Source organism: Phascolarctos cinereus, unplaced genomic scaffold, assembly GCF_003287225.1.
Source record: "Phascolarctos cinereus isolate Bilbo 61053 unplaced genomic scaffold, phaCin_HiC Scaffold_4;HRSCAF=312, whole genome shotgun sequence".
Taxonomy (NCBI): domain Eukaryota; kingdom Metazoa; phylum Chordata; class Mammalia; order Diprotodontia; family Phascolarctidae; genus Phascolarctos; species Phascolarctos cinereus.
The window spans coordinates 236,567,465-236,587,673 of record NW_027555847.1 but is presented as its reverse complement, the minus strand read 5'-3'; the positions used below and the strand labels follow the sequence as shown (position 1 = coordinate 236,587,673).

Sequence of the window (20,209 nt, the reverse complement as noted above, 5' to 3'; positions counted from 1 at the left end):
GGAGCAGTGGATAGAGAGTGTCCCTAGAGTCAGGAGGACTTGAGTTCAAATCCAACCTCAGACACTTACTGTCTGTGTGATCCTGGGCAAGTCACTTAACCCCAATTGCCTCCCAAAAAAATCTACTTCTGGAAGCCAAGATGATGGAGTAAGCAATAAATCATTGTAACTGTCCTATATTGAACTCTAAACAACCATAAAATAAGGCCCCAAAGCAAATCCTGGAACATCAGAACCAGCAAAATGGCAGAGTGAAACAGTTTTTTACCCCAAGAAACTTGGAAGATCAGCAAGAAAGATCTGTCTTACTAGGGTAAAAAGGGAGTACAGTCCAGGAAAAGAAATATCAGCAAGCCCCACCTCAGCAAACCAGCGAGAGGTCCTGAGCCCCAGAGTGATGGAACAGACAAATGCCAATACCAGGACCCCCACAAGCCTCAGCATAGCCAAGAGAACAGGCAGCCTTCAGGGGCCAGAGCTCCATATGCATCAGTGTAGCTCTGAGAAAATGCAGAAACACTCACTCATCTCAGTACATACCAGACACTAAGAGTAGGACCCCTGCTCAGCACCAGGTAAGCTGCCAGACCCCTAAGATCTCCAGCAGTGCCAGCCACCCCCCACAACACCCTTCAGCATAGCACCAGACACAAGGGTCCCCAGTGGGTCTCTGGAAACATCAGTGCAGTGCCAAGTAAACAGTCAGGGCTATAGGCCAAAGCCCAGGCACAAGAAGCCTAAGACAGTGCCCCTTCCAACCTGGGAGCAGAGCTTAAATTTAAAAGAAAGGGAAAAAGCTAAAATAGAGCAAAGAACAACAAAAAACTAAAAATCTGACCACAGAAAGCTATTATGGTGACAGGGAAGATCAAGACACAACTCAGGAGAGGACAAAAATGTCAACATACCTGCAGGCAAAACCCCAAAGAAAAATGGGAAGTGATCGCAAGCCCAGAGAGAACTCATGGAAGAGCTCAAAAAGGAGTTTAAAAATCATATAAGAGAAGTAGAAGAAAATTTGGGAAAAGAAATGAGAATGATACAGGAGACTAATTTAAAAAAAAAAAGAGTCAACAGCTTGGAAAAAGAAAATAACTGCTTAAAAGGTAGAACTGACCAAACGTAAAAAGAGGTAGAAAAATCTACTGAAGAAAACAACTCCCTAAAAAGTATAGTTGGTGAAATGGAAAAGGAGGTAAAAAAAGCTAACTAAGGAAAACAGCTCCTTAAAAGTTAGAACTGAGCAAGTGGAAGTCAATGACTCTGGGAGTCATTGATCAAGAATCAATAAAACAAATTCAAAAGAATGGAAAAAATGAAAGAAAATGTAAAATAGGAAAAACAACTGACCTGGGAAATAGTTCCAGGAGAGATGATATTGGAGTACTTGAAAGTCTTAATCAAAAGGAGGACCTGAATCAAAAAGAAAACTGCACTGACGTCCTGGAACCAGAGGGCAAAACAGGGGCATTGAAAGAATCCAACAATCACCTCAAGAAAGAGATCCGCAAATAAAAACTCCAAGGAACATTATAGCCAAATTACACAACTGTTATGTCAAGGAAAAAACACTACAAGAGGCCAGAAAGAAACAATTCAAATATTCGGGAGCCACAATCAGGATTACACAGGACTTAGCAGCTGCAACATTAAAGGATCAGAAGTCATGTAACATAATATTTTGGAAGGCAAAGGAGCTAGGATTACAACCAAGAATCACCTACACAGAGAAATTAAGCCTAATACATCAAGGGAAAAAATGGTTCTTCAATGAAATGGAAGGATTTCAAGCTTTCATAAGAAGATCAGAATTGAACAAAAAACTTGCTCTCTAATATCAAGGCCCAAGAGAAGCCCAAAAAGGGGAAAAGGGAAAAGAAAACGTGAGGAATTCAATGAAGCTGAACTGTTTGCATCCCTACATGGGGAGAAAATACTTGTAATTCTTAAAAATTGTACCACTAATAGTACAGCTAGAAGGAATATACAGAAACAGCAGGTACAGGAATAAGGAGAATTTAGGAGAATGACATACAAAATAATTAAGGAATGAGAAAGAGGAGTACACTGAGTACAAAAGGAAGGGGGAAGTAGAATGGGGTTAATTATTGCACATGAAAAAGTGCAAAAAATCTATTAAAGCAGAGGGAAAGATGGGAAGGGGCGATGGGCATTGCTTGCACCTTATGCTCATCAGTATTGCCTCAAAGAGTGAATAATATACACAATCAGTTGAATATAGAAATCTATTTTACATGACAGTAAAGTAGATGGGGAGGAGATTAAGTAAAGGGGCAGGGGCAGGGGCGGAGGGGATTAACAGAAGAGATGGCAAACTGGGGAAGGTAGCAGACACAGCCAAAATACTGTCGAGGAGGTAGAGTGAAAGGAGAGAGAGGAAAAATAGGATGGAGGGAAATGCATAGTAATCATAGCTGTGAATGAGAATGGAATGAACTCTCCTATAAAACAAAAGTGGATAGCAGAGTGGATCATATACCAGAATCCCACAATATGTTGCTTACAAGAAACATACCTGAAGCAGAGGGAGACACAAAGAGTAAAGGTAAGGGGCTGGAGAAGAATCTATTACGCTTCAGCTGAAGTAAAAAAAAAAAAAAAGCAGGGGTGGCAATTCTGATCTCAGACAAAGTAAAAGCAAAAATAGATCTAATTAAAAGGAAGGAAACTGCATCTTGCTAAAAGGTACCATAGACAATGAAGTAATATCAATATTAAACATACATGCACCAAGTGGTATAGCATCTAAATTCTTAAAAGTTAAGGGAGTTACAAATTGATGACCAAACAAGAAAGAGAGAGAATTGTGAAATGTAAAACAGATAATTTGGATTATAGTAAATTAAAAGGCTTTTGCACAAACAAAACCAATGCAATCAAAATTAGAATGAAAGCAGAAAGCTGGGAAACAATCTTTATAGCAAGTGTCTATGATAAAGACCTCATTTCTCAAATATATAGAGAATGGAGTCAAATTTATAAGAACACAAGTCATTCCGCAATTGATAAATGGTCAACGGATATGAAGAGGCATGTTTTAGATTAAATCAAAGCCATTTATAGGCATATGAAGAAGTGCTCTAGGGGCAGCTAGGTGGCACAGTGGATAGAGCACTGGCCCTGAAGTCAGGAGGACCTGAGTTCAAATCCAGCCTCAGACCAAACACTTGACACTTACTAGCCATGGGACCCTGGGCAAGTCACTTAACCCCAATTGCCAAAAAAAAAAAGTTTTCTAAATTACTTTTGATTAGAGAAATGCAAATTAAAACAACTCTGAGGTACCACCTCACACCTATCAGATTGGTTAATATGACCAAAAAAAGGAAAATGATAAATGTTGGGGATGTGGGAAAATTGGGAAACTAATGTACTGTTGGTGGAGTTGGGAACTGATCCAACCATTCTGGAGAACAATTTGGAACTATGCCCAAAGGGCAACCAAACTGTTCATACCCTTTGATCCAGCAATACCACTACTAGGTCTGTATCTCAAAGAGATCATAAAAAAGGAAAAAAGGACCTATATGTGCAAAAATGTTTATAGCAGCTCTTTCTGTGGTGGCAAAGAATTGGAAATTGAGGGGATGCCCATCAATTGGGGAATGGCTGAACAAGCTGTGCTAATATGAATATAATGGAACACTACTATGCAGTAAGAAATGATGAAAAGGCAGTTTTCAGAAAAACCTGGAAAGACTTGTATGAACTGATGCAAAGTGAAATAAGCAGAACCAGGAAAACATTGCACACAGTATGAGCAACATTATATGATAATCAACTATGAATGACTCAGCTCTTCTCAGCAACACAACATTCCAAAACAAGTACAAAGGACTCGTGACAGAAAATGCTATTTACATCCAGATAAAGAACTAATGGATTCTGAATGCAGATCAAGACATACTTTTTTCACTTACTTTATTCTTTTTTGTGTTTTTTTTTTCGTTTTGATCTGTTTCTTCTGTCACAACTGTAACTAATATGAAAATATGTTTTACATTATATCACATGTATAATCTACACAAAATTGCCTTCCATTTTAGGAAGAAGGGGAGGGAAGGAGAAAAAAATTGGAATTAAAAATCTTGTATAAATGAATGCTAAAAATTGTCCAGACATGTAATTGGGAAAAAATAAAACACTATTATTTAAAAAAATAAGAACTGGCATTTAATAGTTAGTTCACACGTTCTCTAGTACACATATCTTTGCCTGCCCCAAAATACTATCACTTTGCTTACTCCTCTTCCCTATGTTAAATATAAGGGAGGAAAAAAAAAATAGGAAAATGTGCTAATCAATAATGAAGGCAGTGTTAAAGCTTTATCTCATTTAGAATGATAGAGAAACTAGCAGGATTTCAGTCCATGTGGCCAACAACTACCAGTTTATCATAAGAAGAGAGGGGGGGAGAGAGAGGAAAAACTAAGTAAAGATCTTGACACCAACCAGGCTCACTTTGTCCCATATGCAAGCAAATGATATTAGGCCCTTTGGGCCTTCGGCCTTTATTGGAATCCTAACCACCTGGTAGATGATGGTTAGAAAAACTGGTAACCAGAACTTTCATTTCAGTCAGTGAGTTACATTTATAACCATAAAGGTGATTTCCATTTATTAAATTGAAGTATATGGTACCTATTGTTGAAGAAAACAAATGCTTACACAGAGATCATACCATGTCATTGTCAGAGCAAGGTACAAGCATCTTGGGGGAATTAAAATTCTACATTGTAAGGAGAAAAAGCTTTTTATAATACTTCAAACACAGATCCAGACAAAAATTTCCAGATAGCAGTATGACCTGACCTATTTAAATTCCTTCTTTATCAGCCAACTTAAGTGACGTCCTTTTTAAAAAATTATTCTTATTCATTAAATTAAAAGTAACATTCTCCTTACTGAGTTTCCCAATGTAACAAAACAGTCCAATTACATTTTCACCTAAACAATCACAATGAGTGTTTTTTTAGTTAAAAAATACACATCAAACAATATTAGTCTCATTTTTCACAGCCTTTATAAATATATGCAGAGGTTGTATTTGCACAAAATGTATGAGATGTACACCTCAAAAATTCACATGAAGGGATTGGAACAATGTTATTGAAATCATATTTTAAGAAAGTTTTCAGTTTTATTAAGCCCCATGCATTACCCATTTCTGACTTGCCTGGTCTTCTCAAGATGAGAAACAAAGCAACCATGAATGCACTTTGGATTTAAATGGTCTCGTATATGCAATGACCGGTGAACAGAGCTCAAAGAAGACAGAGATTTTAAGTTGCTGAAGGTTCACTGTTTCCTTTGCACAGGCTGCTGAAGGCAGAGTTCACTCCCAGCTGATATTATGGGCAAATTATTCTCAAGATGATGGTTGATGAGGTGACTTATGCTGTCAAAAACTTGGTCCTTTGTTCGAACCTACACATGAGATTAAAGGTCACATATTAGCTCAGCAAGGAGAATAAACACAGTGTACTGAGCTTCAAAGTCAGTAGGCTTGAATGTTCATCCTGACACTCTCAAAGATGTGTTTAGTAATCTATTTTAGAATCATAGGATTTAGTGCTGAAAGCATCTTACATAGATTTGGAGCAGTACTAGATAATAGGTGTCATCTAGTCCAGTTCATTTTACAGATGAAGAAACTGAGGTCCAAAGAAGTTAAATACTTAACCAAATATCACACAGATATGAATTTGTAGAGGTAAGTAAAAAAAAAAATCAGGTCCTCTGACTACAAATGTAACATTCTTTTCACTGTACCACACTAATCTAGTCCAGCCTCTTCTCTCTGTTCTTACATCTCCATCCGAAGGTGATCATGATCACCTCCATGTCCCATATAGCAATTCTGAGAGTTTGACATTTTTGTTTGCAAAGAAGCTATATGAATTTATATAATATTTCTTATTTAATAAACCTATAAGCATTTGTTCCCCCACCCCTTTCTCTCTATGTGTGCATATGTGAAGCCTTCTAATACAGGCTTAAATAAACATCAAGGTCACTGGCTATATTTTTTCTTGCTAGTGTAACAAACACAAAAGATTACATTTGTAATTATTTACAATGTTTTAGCTGATAAAAAAAAATTAGCAATCAGGATTAGAGTCACCTCTAACCACTATATAAAACTACTGACTTCCTCAATTCTGGAATACAGTTCTGACATTAAGTTTTCTCAGGATCAGAAATGAGGAGAAGGAATAAGCATTTATTAAGCACCTAGTATGTGTCAGGCAGTGTTATGCACATAAATGTTATGTCATTTAATGGCAGCCAAAGTCTTTCAATAATTCTCTTCATTGGGATAGCTAGGTGGCGCAGCAGATAGAGCACCAGCCCTGGAGTCAGGAGGACCTGAGTTCAAATGTGGCCTCAGACACATAACACTTACGAGCTGTGTGATTCTGGGCAAGTCACTGAACCCCAATTGCTTTACCAAAAATAATAATAATTCTCTTTATAAACATTTCCTCACAGGAAAAAGTTAAAAGCAGCTATTTCAGAAAATAATTTATCTTCATCCTCTTTCTCTCTGTACCTTACTCAGTGTCTCTTCAGACTTGATAGCCCAGTCTCAACATAATGGCAGGTAACTGTCATTGCCTCAGTTGTACTGCTTCTTAAAAATATTGTGACAGTATCCATACTGTCTCTGGCTATTGAATCTGGTGCTGCAGCCACAAGAAAAGGAATAAGGACTCAATCTGTAATGTCACTGTTATAGAGAACTGCTCTGAAGAGGAAGGAAAGAGGAATCTTCCTCTACTACAATCTATCATTTTAGGGAATTGCCTAGAGCGCTGAGAGATTAAGTGATTTGACCAACATCACTCAGTCAGTATGTGTCAGAGGCCAAGCTTGCTTCATTTTGTTATATATAATATATATGCATATGTATGTATTTTTATATGTGTATATATGCACATATATACATACACCCGCTCCGTATGTTTGTCACCTCTGTTGCAGAATTTAAACATTTTGCACAAATTGATATCGTCCTTTATTTGCCCTCTGAACTTTTTTGAGGTTTTTCTCAGAGTGGGATGCAGGGTTTCATTTTAGTAGAATTGCTGCATTTGACTGCAGTGGATTAATGAATTTATTAAGTACTTACTGTGGACAAAGCACTATGCTAAGTAATGGGGTTACAAGTAGAAAAGCAAGACAGTTTCAGTTCTCAAGGAGCTCATATTCTAATAAGGGGGAGATATTTGAAAAGTTTCAGCTGCAAGTCAGAAAGGTCCCATGATCCTTAGGGTTCAACCAAAGCACATAATAATCATTTTTCTTTAATATCATTTCCACTGATAAAATCATAAGAGAGCAGAGAGGCTCTGAGTAGTAGAGCAGATCTACACTAGGCAGCTATATGATTTTACTGATGATTAGGAATTTCTAGCTGAGAGATGCTTTCAGTAGAGTGTCTATGCATATTTATATCTTTGCCACATTTGCATGTACACATCCTTTAGCAGCTTTACATATGTATATATGTCCACAATACTGATGAATGCAGCCTATATCAAAGTAAAATGTACTTTCTTATTTTAATTTGTTCATATATTTTAAAAAATATACATATAAATATATGGGATTTTTAAGTCAATATTTGGCCCAGAGAAATCTTTATGTACAGTTTAGTGGCCTATTTCTATTTGAATTTTATACTGCTATTCTACAATACTTCAGAATAGTAACCCAGGGGCAAAGATTTTTTGAATGCCGCCAAATTTTAGTATGTGGAGAGAACTACTTAAGATATGGTAGGGTAAAATGCAGGGGTAGCAAAAATCAAATAAGTGGGAAGAACACATTACCATCATCTTCTTTCAAACTACTTAGTAGGGACACTGTAGCTTCTCCAAGACTTGTTACAGAAGAGATTTATACAATTAGATTATTATGACTATCAAAGTGTTATTGTTTCAAGGCACATGTCCCTAGAAGTCCCTTAGAAGCTTACTGAAAACATAATTCTCTCTGCTTTGGGCTATGTTTGATAAATGAGCTTTATCAAGAGGTATGGCTAATAGTAAGCAATGTAATAATAATTATTACCCAAACCAAGAATGAGGAAATGATCATAAACTGTAATAGATCTCAGAGGCCATCTAGACCAACATCCCCATTTTACAGATGAATTCAAATAATGAAGAGCCATACTCAGGATCACACATGACTAGGCAGTTATTGCTGTGAAAAAGAGGAGATATTTGAGGACTATATTTCCCAAAGCAAAAGATACAGGCTTGCAAAGGAGAATAATTTACCCAGAAAAACTGAATACAATCCTCTGGGAAGACAGCAGGGAAATGAATCTTTACTGTAAAGGGGGACTTCGGAGCATTCCTGATGAAAAGATAAGAGACGATTAGAAAAACTAAGTTGAAATGTAAATATTTTTTAGAGACTGAGAGGGACTATAGAAGGATGAGTGTTTACATTCTAACTGGTGACAAATACACAAGCCTCACCTCAGAACTCTAATGTCACTTACTTTCATAGAATGAGGTAATAAGACAAAAGGCCTGGTAGTGGTTTTGTTATTTGGTGATCTTAAACTATGAATGAAAAGAAAGGGAGGAAAATATACTAGCAAAGAAAAGAAGGAAAAGGGTTTGGAACTTACTATCTTTCAAGTAGATATGGCTGCACAAGCAGAAAACTATCCAAACAAAGAAGGAAGAGTAGGGAGGCAAGCATCACTTGATCCCCCCTTTTATGTGAACCAGTCAAATGAGGGAAGAAAGGACATCTACACACATCTGGCATATTGATACAGTCGACTAAACAAGGGAACAGAAGCAAAGTAGGAAAGGAAGAGAGGGGAATAAAATAAAGGGTAAATTGTTCATAAGCAAAACAAATTACAACCTTAGAGAATAGATCATGAAGAAAGGCTTAAAGGGAAAACAAAAATGTAAGAGCCTGTGGTTGATGTCTGCACGAAGGGAAGAAAAAAAGGGCAGGGGAACAGGAGTCCATGAAGAACTGACCACTAGTGGATTGTTGTTCAGTCATTTTCAGGCATGTTTAACTCTTCATGATCCCCACTTACGTATTCTTTGTAAAGATACTGGAGTGATTTGTCATTTCTTTCTCCAGCTCATTTTGTAGATGAGAAAACTAAGGCAAACAGGGTTAAGGGACTTGGAAAGGGTCACATAGCTGGTGAGTGTTTGAGGACAGATTTTAACTCAGGAAGATGAGTCTTCCTGACTCCAGTCCAGCAAATCTATCCACTGCACCACCTAGTTGCCCCACTAGTGAATTATTCATTCCTATTTCGTGACCATCTTTTTCTTTGTAAAGGGGCATCCAGGGAACAAAGAGATGAAAAAAATACAAGAGGACAGCAATTCACAATTAACAATCACAACTATGAACTACATAGGATGAATTTACCAATAAAATGGAAGAGGATAATAGAATATATTGGAAAGAGAATCCAACAGTGTATTGCTTTTAAGAAATATGTTTAAAACATAAAGATCTATACAGAATTAAAATATGGGGCTAGAGCAAAAAAAAATTCTTCAACCTAACTCAAAAAATCAGGGGTAGCAATTAGGATTTCAGACAAGGAAAATGCAAAAATAGACATACTTGAAAAAATAAATAGGGAATACCACAGGATTAAGCATACCACAGTATGCTTAAAGGCAGTATAGATAATGAATACTTACAATAACGTGCATTGGATGGTATAGCATTTAAATACTTAAAGGAAAAGTTAAGTGAGTTACAGGAGAAAGAGGCAGCAAAACTGTAACAGCTGGGGACCTCAGTGTGCCTTTTTTGAGCACTGTCAAATCTAACAGAAAGATCAACAAAAAGGAGTTTAATTATCTAAACAGAATTTTAGAAAAAAGTGTTATAATTTATCTCTGGCAATTACTCAATGTGAATGGGAAAGAATGTGTGTGTATACATATAAATATGTATATTCCCACATATCTATATTTCTTAGCAGTGTATTACACATTTACAAAAACTGATCATGTATTAGGGCATAAAACCTCATTAATAAATACATATAGAAAACCAGAAATATTAAACACATCTTTTACTGACCATAACAAAATAAAAAATTATAATCAGTAAAGTAAAAATTATTGCATTAAAAAGTATTACAAATTAATTGAAGACCAAATGATTTAATCCTAAGAAATTTGTGCATCACAGAGCAAGTCACAGAAACACCAGATAATCTCATTAAATAGTATGACAATCAGGCAACACACCCCAAATTTTTGGGTACAGCCAAAGAAATATTCAGAGGAAAATTTATATCACTAAACACTTTCATCAACAAAATAAAGAATAGATCAATTAATTAAGAATGCAACTAAAAAAACCAAAAAACCAACAAATTTTTAAAAACTAATTAAGCACCAAAATAGAAACTCTGAACATCAGAGAAGAAATTGATTTTAAAAAATTTAATGAATTAATTTAAAAAAAGCCATAGATGATTTTTGAAAGATAAAGTAATCAAAAGCAAATAGTTTCTTTAAAAAGAAAGAGGAAAATCAAATTAGCACTATCAAAACCAAACAGGGAAATTTACAACAAATGTTTCTCTTAATCATATGGCCTGCTGTGTTTATTGTTTTCCTTATATTAAATCATCCCTCAGTTCTTGGTATGAATTTAACTTGGTCGTAATGAATAATCTTTTTTAATATGCTGCTGTAGCTTCTTTATCAATATTTTATTTTGTGTTTTTGCAACAATATTACTTAGAGATATAATGTATGATCATATTGCAAAGCATACAAAATTTCATTCACAGCAATTATACACATACACACACACACACACACACACAGAGGCATGCATGTGCACAATGGAAACAATATAATGTAGCAGCTAGAAAGGTAGATTGGAAGTCAAGAAGACCTAAATTTGGGGGCAGTTAGGCGGCACAGTGAATAGCACACTGGCCCTGGAGTTGGGAGGACCTGAGTTCAAATTTGACCTCAGACACTTACTAGTTGTGAGACCCTGAGCAAGTCACTTAAACCCAATTGTCTCCAAAAACAAAAAAGGGCAACTCCCTTAAACTTTATCATCCTGTATTTCCTTACCTATAAAACGAGAATAATAATAATAGCATCTGATTGACAGGATTTTGGTGAGAAACAAATGAGATAATATGTGTGAACCATGAAATGTGCAAATTTACTCTTTTTCTCTGAAAAGAAAAAGGCCTCCTTCAGGCCCAGAAATAAATAAAGATTTGAAGATAAGAGACCACAGCATGGGAACCGGTTATACTGGCACCAATAGGCAAACATAAAAAGTAATAGTAAGAAATATTCCTTCAGGGCTGCAGCACAGTCCTTTTCCTATTTCTACCTTGTCCCCATTCTCCAGAGGACTTATATCTTGATATCTATCTTTTATGAAATAATTTTCTATACATCTTTGGCAAAAAATAAAATAAAATTATTCTGAAGATATGCAGGCAAGGAAATTTTGCTGCTCATCATTGGTTGCTGCTTCTGCAGGAGTCACAGCAAAACCATTAATTCAGTGATTACTTCTGCAATGCAGCTAATCTCAAGGATAACTGTTCTTTCACTGTCCTCTGGTGGACAACAGAATAACAACAGGCTTCTTGGCTTAAAAAAAAAAAGATACTATCAGAGAATCAACATTTATCGCTTAAAATTATTGAGGACTGCACAAAGACTTTTTGTTTATGTAGGTTATAATGATCAATTTTTACTGTATTAGAAATTAAAATGTCTCAGTATTAATATGAAAATAGTTTGATCCCACAGACCTCCTAAAAAGCTTTTTGGAACTTTCAGGATTCCCAAACCACAAACTAAAAATCACCATTATGATTAACAGATTTAGAACTAGAAGCTACCTTAGAAATCATCTAGCTTAATCCTCTTGAATTACAGATAAGAGAACTGAGGCCCAACAAGATATGAGCCTAAGTCACTAAGTGACTTGTCCAGGGTCACATGGGCAATAACTGATAGTAAAGGTATTATAGTAAAGGTAGTAAAGGACTCATATCCTTTAACAGGAAATCCAATATTCTTTCTGCTACACTATACTAGCTTACATATCAGAAAACTGAAGCCCAGTTCCATTTCCTTTCAATTATCACATTCCTTGAGGCATTACATTACCACATTACATTACCACAGCATGAACAGCCATGGTCATGAGCTGAATGGGTAATTTGGCATTTGGGTGTAAGGCACTTTGTGCGAGAAAGGTTTTGTTTTTGTACTTGTTCATGTTTTACTTCTCCAGAGTAGCTTCCTTGACAATTCATTTTGTATCCGGGTGGGAAATAGGGTCCCCTACTACACCAAGATCATGCTAACTGGGGTGATAAGACAGTTTCTTTTCCTACAATGGTACAGAAAGCAAGATGTTAAGGAGTCTATCCTGGAGAAGCAAAAAAAAAAAAAAACTTCCTCAGGGTAGCATGCCTCACAGCTTTATACCCAAATGCCAGATCGCCTTCATGGTTAGAACTATTCATCTTGTGGTACATTTTCCTCCCTGAACTGACCTTCCTAGTTGAAGAAGTCCAGCTTAATAACTACATTTATTTCCAGGAAAAGCTATATCCATAATTGCTTCTCTGTTCACCTGAGTTTTAGCTCTGCCTCTACTAACACATTGGTAGTAGCATGTGTGTTTTTACAGGAGCAGAATTAGATTTGACTATTTAATGTAAGAGGTGATATTTTAACCAGATCTTAAAAGATGTATAGACCCATAATCAGTTGGTTTGGGGCAGGAGGCATAGGAACCAACAGTGTAGCAGGAAAAAAGCAAGGTCAGTCTTATGCAACATTAAGAAAGGTGTAGTATCCAGAAAAAGGGCATGATAGTTTCCCTGCATGCCATTTTCACCAGGCAATATTTAAATTGTTGTATTCAGTTCTGGGAATCTCACTTTAAGAAGGATATTTACCAGTTAAAAAGTGTCCAGAATAGTGTAAATAGCACAGTGAAAGCCCTTGAGATCATGTTATAGGAGAATCAGGTCAAGGAACTAGGGATATTTGGCCTGGAAAAGAGAAGACTTGAGACATGAAAGCTGTCTTCAAGTATTTGAAGGAATATAATGAGGAATAGGAACTGTCTACTTGACCTGAAAAAAGCAGAACTTGCTTGCATCTCTAGCAGAGTGCAGCAAAGGGGGATCCCCCAGATCCACTGAATCCACCATTCCACTTAATGAGGTTGTAGAATATAAAGATGAGATAACAAATAATGTGGTGTTACAGTAGTTGATTCTGTTTCCACTTTTCAAAAATAATTATCATTTATTTATTTTTAATAATCTTTTCTTTTTAAATTTTGAGTTCCAAATTCTCTCCTTCCCTCCTGCCCTCCCCTATCCACTGTGAAGACAAGCAAAATGAAATCAATTATACATGTGAAAAGATATTTCTACATTAGCAATGTCACCAAAAAAAGCAAAAAAAAAAATTAAGCAAGAAAAGTATACTTTAACTTGTACTCAGAACTAATCAGTTCTCTCTCTGGAGGTGAATAGCACTTTTTTATCATGTCCTTTGGAATCCTCTTGGATTACTGTATGGATCAGAATAGCCAAGTCTTTCACAGTTGATCATCATTACAATATTGTTGTTACTGTATACAATGATCTCCCAGTTCATCTCACTTCAGTTTACATCAGTTCATATAAGTCTTGCCATGTTTTTTTCTGAAACCACCCTCTTCATCATTTCTTGCAGCACACTCCATCAAAATCACATGCCATGACTTGCTCAATCATTCCCCAATTGATAGGCATCCCCTCAATTTCGTATTCTTTGGTTACTGTAAAAAGTGCTGCTATGAATATTTTTGTACATATAGATTCTTTTTCTTTTGTCCTTGATCCCTTTGAAATACAGACATAGTAGTGGTATTGTTGGGGCAAAGGGTATGCACAGTTTTATAGCCCTTTGATCATACTTCCAAATTGTTCAACAGAGTGGTTGGAACATTTCACAACTCCACCAATAGTTTATTAGTGCGCCTATTTTCTCTCATCCCCTCCAGCATTTGTCATTTCTGATAGGTGTAAGGTGATACCACAGAGTTTTTAAAATTAGTATTTCTCTAATCAATAGCGATTTAGAGTATTTTTTTCATGTGACTACAGATAGCTTTGCTTTCTTCTTTTGAAAACTGCAATTCATATACTTTGACCATTTATCAGTCAGGGGGTGGCTCTTATTTTTATGAATTTGACTCAGTTTCCTATATATTTGAGAAACAAAACCTATATCAGAGGAACCTGCTGTCAATTTTTTATATTACTTCATTGTCTAGGGTATCTTTTAGCACAATATAGTTTCTTTGATTATCTTGTTTAATTAGATCTATTTTTGTCTGAAATCATGATTGCTATCCCTGACTTTTTTTAATTCTGCTGAAGCATAATAGATTCCACTCCAATCCTTTATTTTAACCCTATGTATGTCTTTCTGTTTCAAGTGTGTCTCTTGTAAAAAACATGGTTTTTAATTCTGTTTTCTAATCCATTCTGCCATCTGTTTCCATGTGAGTTCATCCCAATCACATTCACAAATTTCCCTACATCCTATTTTCTTCTGTTCATCCTTTTCTTTTTTTATTCTATCCCTCCTCGGAAGTGTTTTCCTTCTAAACACTGCTTCCCTTAATCCACCCTCCCTTTTATCACACTTGAGCCCATACTTCTTACCCCTTCTCCTCCTATTTCTCTATTGAATAAGAAAGATTTCTATACACAGTTGAGTGTGTGTGTGTGTGTATACATACATATACACATACATGTATATACGTGTGTGTGTATGTATATATATTCTTCCGTCTTTGAATCAATTCTGATTAGAGTGAGGTTCAAGCATTGTCTGTCAATCACCTCTAATTTTCCTCTCCACAATAAAAGCTATTCCTTGTGTGTCTCTTATATTTGAGAAAATTTTCCTTTTCCCTCTCCCATCCCCCTTTTCCCAGTGCATCCCTCTTCTCACCCCTTTGCTTTTTGGGAGTGGGGTGGGGAGAGATCATTCCAAAATAACTGACTCATACTAATGCCCTCTGTCTATATAGACTTCTTCTAATTGCCTTAATAATGATAAAGTTCTCAGGACTTACATGTATTATCTTCCCATATAAGCATATAAATAGTTTAACTTTATTGAATCTGTTACGATTACTTTCATGTTTACCTTCTTTGCTTTCTGGAATATCATATTCCAAGCCCTCCACTTCTTTAACATGGAAGCTGCTAAATCTTGTGCAATCCTGATTAAGGCTCTACAAAATTTGAATTATTTCTAGCTACTTGCAATATTTTCTCATTTACCTGGGAGTTCTAGAATTTGGTTATATTAGGCTGTATTAGGCTACATTGGCTGTATTAGGAATACCTGGAATTTTCATTTTGGGATCTCTTTCAGTAGATGATCAGTGGGTCCCTTAAGTTTCTACTTTGCACTCTGGATCTAAGAAATTGAAGCAGTTTTCCTTAATAATTTCTTGAAATATGACATCGAGGCTCTTTTTTTGAGGATAGCTTTCAAGTAGTCTAGTATATCTTAAATTATCTCTCCTCAATCTATTTTATATGTCAGTTATTTTTCCAATGAGGTATTTTAAATTTTCTTCTGTTTTTTCATTTGACTTTATCATTTCTTGATGTCTTAAGGAGCTGTTAGCTTTCATTTGGCCAATTCTGCTTTTTAAAGGAATCTTTTCTTCAGTGAATTTTTGTGCTTCTTTTATTTGGCCAATTCTGTTTCTTAAGGTATTATTTTCTTCAGTATTTTTGTGCTTCTTTTCCTAAACTGTTAACTCTGTTCTTATAATTTTTGTAGTACCACTTTCATTTCTTTTCTGAATTTTTCCTCTACCACTCATCTCTTTCTTTAACTGCTCCATGACTTCTTGTTGATCCTGGATCCAATTAGCATTTTTCTTTGAGGCTTTGGTTGTAGCTGTTTTCATATTATTTTCTACTTCTTAGTTTACGTGTTGGTCTTCCCTGCAATCACAGTAGCTCTTTATGATCAAGTTATTTTATTGTTGTTTGCTCATTTTCAACCCGATTTTTTGACTTTTAATTTTATGTTAAGGTTGGACTCTGCTCAGCTGGTGGTAGGGAGGCAATGTTCCCAACTTCAGGCTTTTTTGTGTTGCTGTTTTCAGAGATAGTTCTGGGGGTTTGAAAGTTTTTGGTGATTCCTAGGTGGTGTGATCCAAGGAGAGGTGTGGTCACTGCTCTCCTGGTCTTTGCTCTGTTTGTAAGCAGGGCCTTACTCCCCTGTACCTGCAAGTATTACTAATTCTCTCTGCCCTGGAACTGTGACCAGGGCCCCTGTTCCTTTGTAGCCAACCACAAACACTCTTCTCTGCCCTGGAATTATAACCCACAATTGTATATGGGCAGTAGAGTTGCCATTCAGCACCACTTGCACCCAGTATAGGTAATCTGTAATCTCTTTCTGAACAGACTCCCTTACTGTTTCTGGGATGACAGCTCCCAAAACTGCTGTATTTGCTGTTACAGCCACCTCCAAGGTCCACCATGCTGCCTATCTCCCTGCGTGCTCCAAACTATCCCCCAACCCATTGTCACAGAATGTCCTGCTGACCTTTTAAATTGCCTTACACTGGAAAAAATGTCTCACTCTGACCTTTTATGGGCTTTCCTGCTCCAAAATTTTTGTTTGAGGATTTATTTTAAAGGTATTTGGAGGGGAATGTTGGGAAAGTTCAGCTGGGTTGTTGCTTGTACTCTGCCATGCTGGCTCCCACTTTAACAATACATGTATGTTATACTTGGATTTGTCAAGCATGTGTCCTTTTCAAATTAGGAGTGGATCATTTTGTTCCTTGCAAAGAATATGAAACTTTAAGTGGCTCCTATTCTGAGTGACATTTTTATTGATTGTAAAGGGTACAAAACTCAGTGACCCATCTTCAGTTTGTAAAGGAAATGTAAAGAAGCATTTATATTTCATTGCTTCTTTAAGAGGTGAGAAGAAATTACTCCATCAATTTGATAGAATTGGAGAGTGTCTAGCCATTGGTGGGCTGAAGAATCAGCCATGGCCCTGGTGACTTTTTAAAAGCCATCCTGCTATTGAGACAGTCTTTAATGAGTCAGTCAAAACAAGAGGAGTTCTGTCAACTGAGAAAGAATCATCCCTGAAAGTTGAGAAGAGACTTTCTGCACTCTGAAGTAAGTGCAAGCAAGGCCTCAAAAGTTGGATTCTTCTTCCATAACTTATCCTCTCCACTGACTCTTCAGAGTGTGGTGTTTGTAGAAGTGCCAGAATTTTTAAGGAAAAGCAGGGAAGTGGTCGTTACTTGGGCCAGCCGAGGGTTGGCCACCTTATAATCTCATCAAAATTGTGAGTGACTTCTTCATACCTCCTAAAAGAGCAATGAAAGGGACAACTTTCTTTACACCTTCTTTAATAGCTTAAAAACAAATCTTGTCTGTTACTTGTTCTACTTACATCCTATAATTTCATCAAGTGGACTGCAGGAACACAATACAATGTGAAGTATGGACTGTGATTAAAAAAAAAATGAAGACAGGAAGACCAGTTAGAAGGTTGTGCCCTAATCCAGGTGGTGGTAATATGGGCTTGCTTTTGAGTGGTGGCAGTGAGAATCAAATGAAGGTGACATATGAAAAAGTATTCCAGAGTAGAATTGACAAAATTTTATAAATGATGAAATATGGGAGGTTAGGAAAAGGACAAGTCAAAATACGTTTCACAAATGGTGACTGGGTGAATAGTGGGAACATGAAAATAAATAGGGATATTTAAAAAAAGGGTATGATTTAATTTTTTTCTATTTATTAATTTATTTATTTTTAGTTTTTAATATTCATTTCCAAAAGATTTTGAGTTCCAAATTTTCTCCCTATCTCATCCCTCCCCCCACCCCAAGATGGCATGAATTCTGAATACCCCTTCTGACCTGCCTTCTATCTCTCACCCCCTTCTATTTTCCTGTTGGGCAGGAAAGATTTCTATACTCCATTGCCTGTATATCTTATTTACCAGTTGCATGTGAAAACAATTTTTAACATTTGTTTTTAAAATTTTGGGTTCCAAATTTTCTCTCTTCCTCCCTCCCCACCCACCCTCATAGAGAAGGCAAGCAACTTGATACAAGTTATACGTATGTAGTCATGCAAAACACTTCCATAGCAGTGATGTTGTGGAAAATTAACTATACTTCCCTTCATCCAATCCCACCCCCCATTTATTCTATTCTCTCTTCAAACCCTGTCCCCCCTCAGAAGTGTTTACTTCTGATTACCCACTCCCCCAATCTGCCCTCCCCTTTATCAGCCCCCCACTTTCTTATGCTATTCCCCCCTAGTTTCCTGAAGGTAAGATAGATTTCCATACCCAATTAAGTATGTATGTTATTCCCTCCTTAAGCCAAATCCAATGAGAATAAGGGTCATTTTTTCTCTCACCTTCCCCCACTTCCCCTCCATTGTAAAAGCCTTTTCTTGTCTGTTGTATGTGAGATAATATACCCCATTCTACCTCTTTCTCCTTCTCCCAGTGTAATCGTATCTCACCCCTTAATTTTATTCTCCAGATATTACCCCTTCATCTTCAACTCACCCTGTGCCATCTATCTATCTATCTATCTATCTATCTATCTATCTATCTATCTATCTATCTATCTATCTGTGTGTGTGTATACATATACATATATTGTTCCCCTCCAACTACCCTAGTACTAACAAAGGTCTCATGAGTTACAAATATCATCTTTCCATGCAGGAATGTGAACAGTTCAACCTTAATAACTACCTTATGATTTCTCTTTCCTGTTTACCTCTTCATGCTTCTGTTGAGTCTTGTTTTTAAAAGTCAAATTTTCTATTCAGCTATGGTCTTTTCGTCAAGAATGCTTGAAAGTTCCCTATTTCACTGAATGTCCATTTTTCCCCTGAAGGATTATACTCAAGTTTGCTGGGTAGGTGATTCTTGGCTGTAATCCTATCTCTTTTGACCTCTGGAATATCATATTCCAAGCTCTCTGGTCCCTTAATGTAGAAGCTGCTAAATCTTGTGTTATCCTGATTGTGTTTCCACAATACTTGAACTGTTTGTTCCTGATTGTTTGCAATATTTTCTCCTTGACCTGGGAACTCTGGAATTTGGCTACAATATTCCTAGGAGTTTTTCCTTTGGGGATTTCTTTCAATTTCTATTTTACTCTCTGGTTCTAGAATATCAGGACAGTTTTCCTTGAGAATTTCTTGAAAGATGATGTCTAGGTTCTTTTTTTGATCATGGCTTTCAGATAGTCCAATAATTTTTAAATTATCTCTCCTGGATCTATTTGCCAGGTCAGTTATTTTTCCAATGAGATACTTCACATTGTCTTCTATTTTTTCATTCTTTCGGTTTTGTTTTACAATATCATGACTTCTCATAAAGTCATTAGCTTCCATTTGCTCCATTCTAATTTTTAAGGAAGTATTTTCTTCAGTAAGCTTTTGGACTTCCTTTTCCATCTGGCCAATTCTTCCTTTTAAGGCATTCTTTTCCTCATTGGCTTTTTGGACTTCTTTTGCCATTTAGGTTAGGCTATTTTTTAAGGTATAATTTTCTTCAGTATTTTTTGGGTCTCCTTTAGCAAGCTATTGACTTGTTTTTCATGATTTTCTTGCATCACTCTTATTTCTCTTCCCAGTTTTTCCTCTACTTCTCTTACTTGCTTCTCAAAATTCTTTTTGAGCTCTTCCAAGGCCTGGAACTGATTCATATTTTTCTTGGAGACTTTGGATGTAGGAACTTTGATTTTGTTGTCTTCTGGTTGTGCGTTTTGATCTTCTTTGTCACCAAATAAAGATTCTGTAGTCTGACATTTTTTGAGCAGTTTGCTCATGTTCCCAGCCAATTATTTGAGTTATAAACTCTTTGTTAAGGTAGATGTCTGCTTCTAGTGTGGAGAATGTACTGTCCCAAGCTTCAGGGGTTTTGTGCAGCTGTTTTCAGAGATACTTCTAGGATTTACTTCTGCAAATTTTCAGTTCTTCCAAGGTGGTATGATCAAGGGTGAGGTATTTACTCCTTTCCTGGACTGTATGCTGGTCTGTGAGTGACCACAAGCATTCTTTTCTGCCTTGGAATTGTGTGGAGGA

At 36.4% G+C, this 20,209-nt stretch overlaps 1 protein-coding gene across 1 annotated transcript in view; it reads right to left on the bottom strand.

Moving 5' to 3' along the window:
* Positions 1-5,025: 5,025 nt before the first annotated feature.
* The window catches only part of SHC3 (SHC adaptor protein 3), a 173,044-nt gene continuing 157,860 nt past the window's right edge, over positions 5,026-20,209 (bottom strand). The window contains exon 12 of the mRNA XM_021009518.1: positions 5,026-5,448. Coding sequence (XP_020865177.1) covers positions 5,320-5,448 — 129 coding nt within the window. The 3' untranslated portion in view covers positions 5,026-5,319. The remainder of the gene's footprint in view (positions 5,449-20,209) is intronic.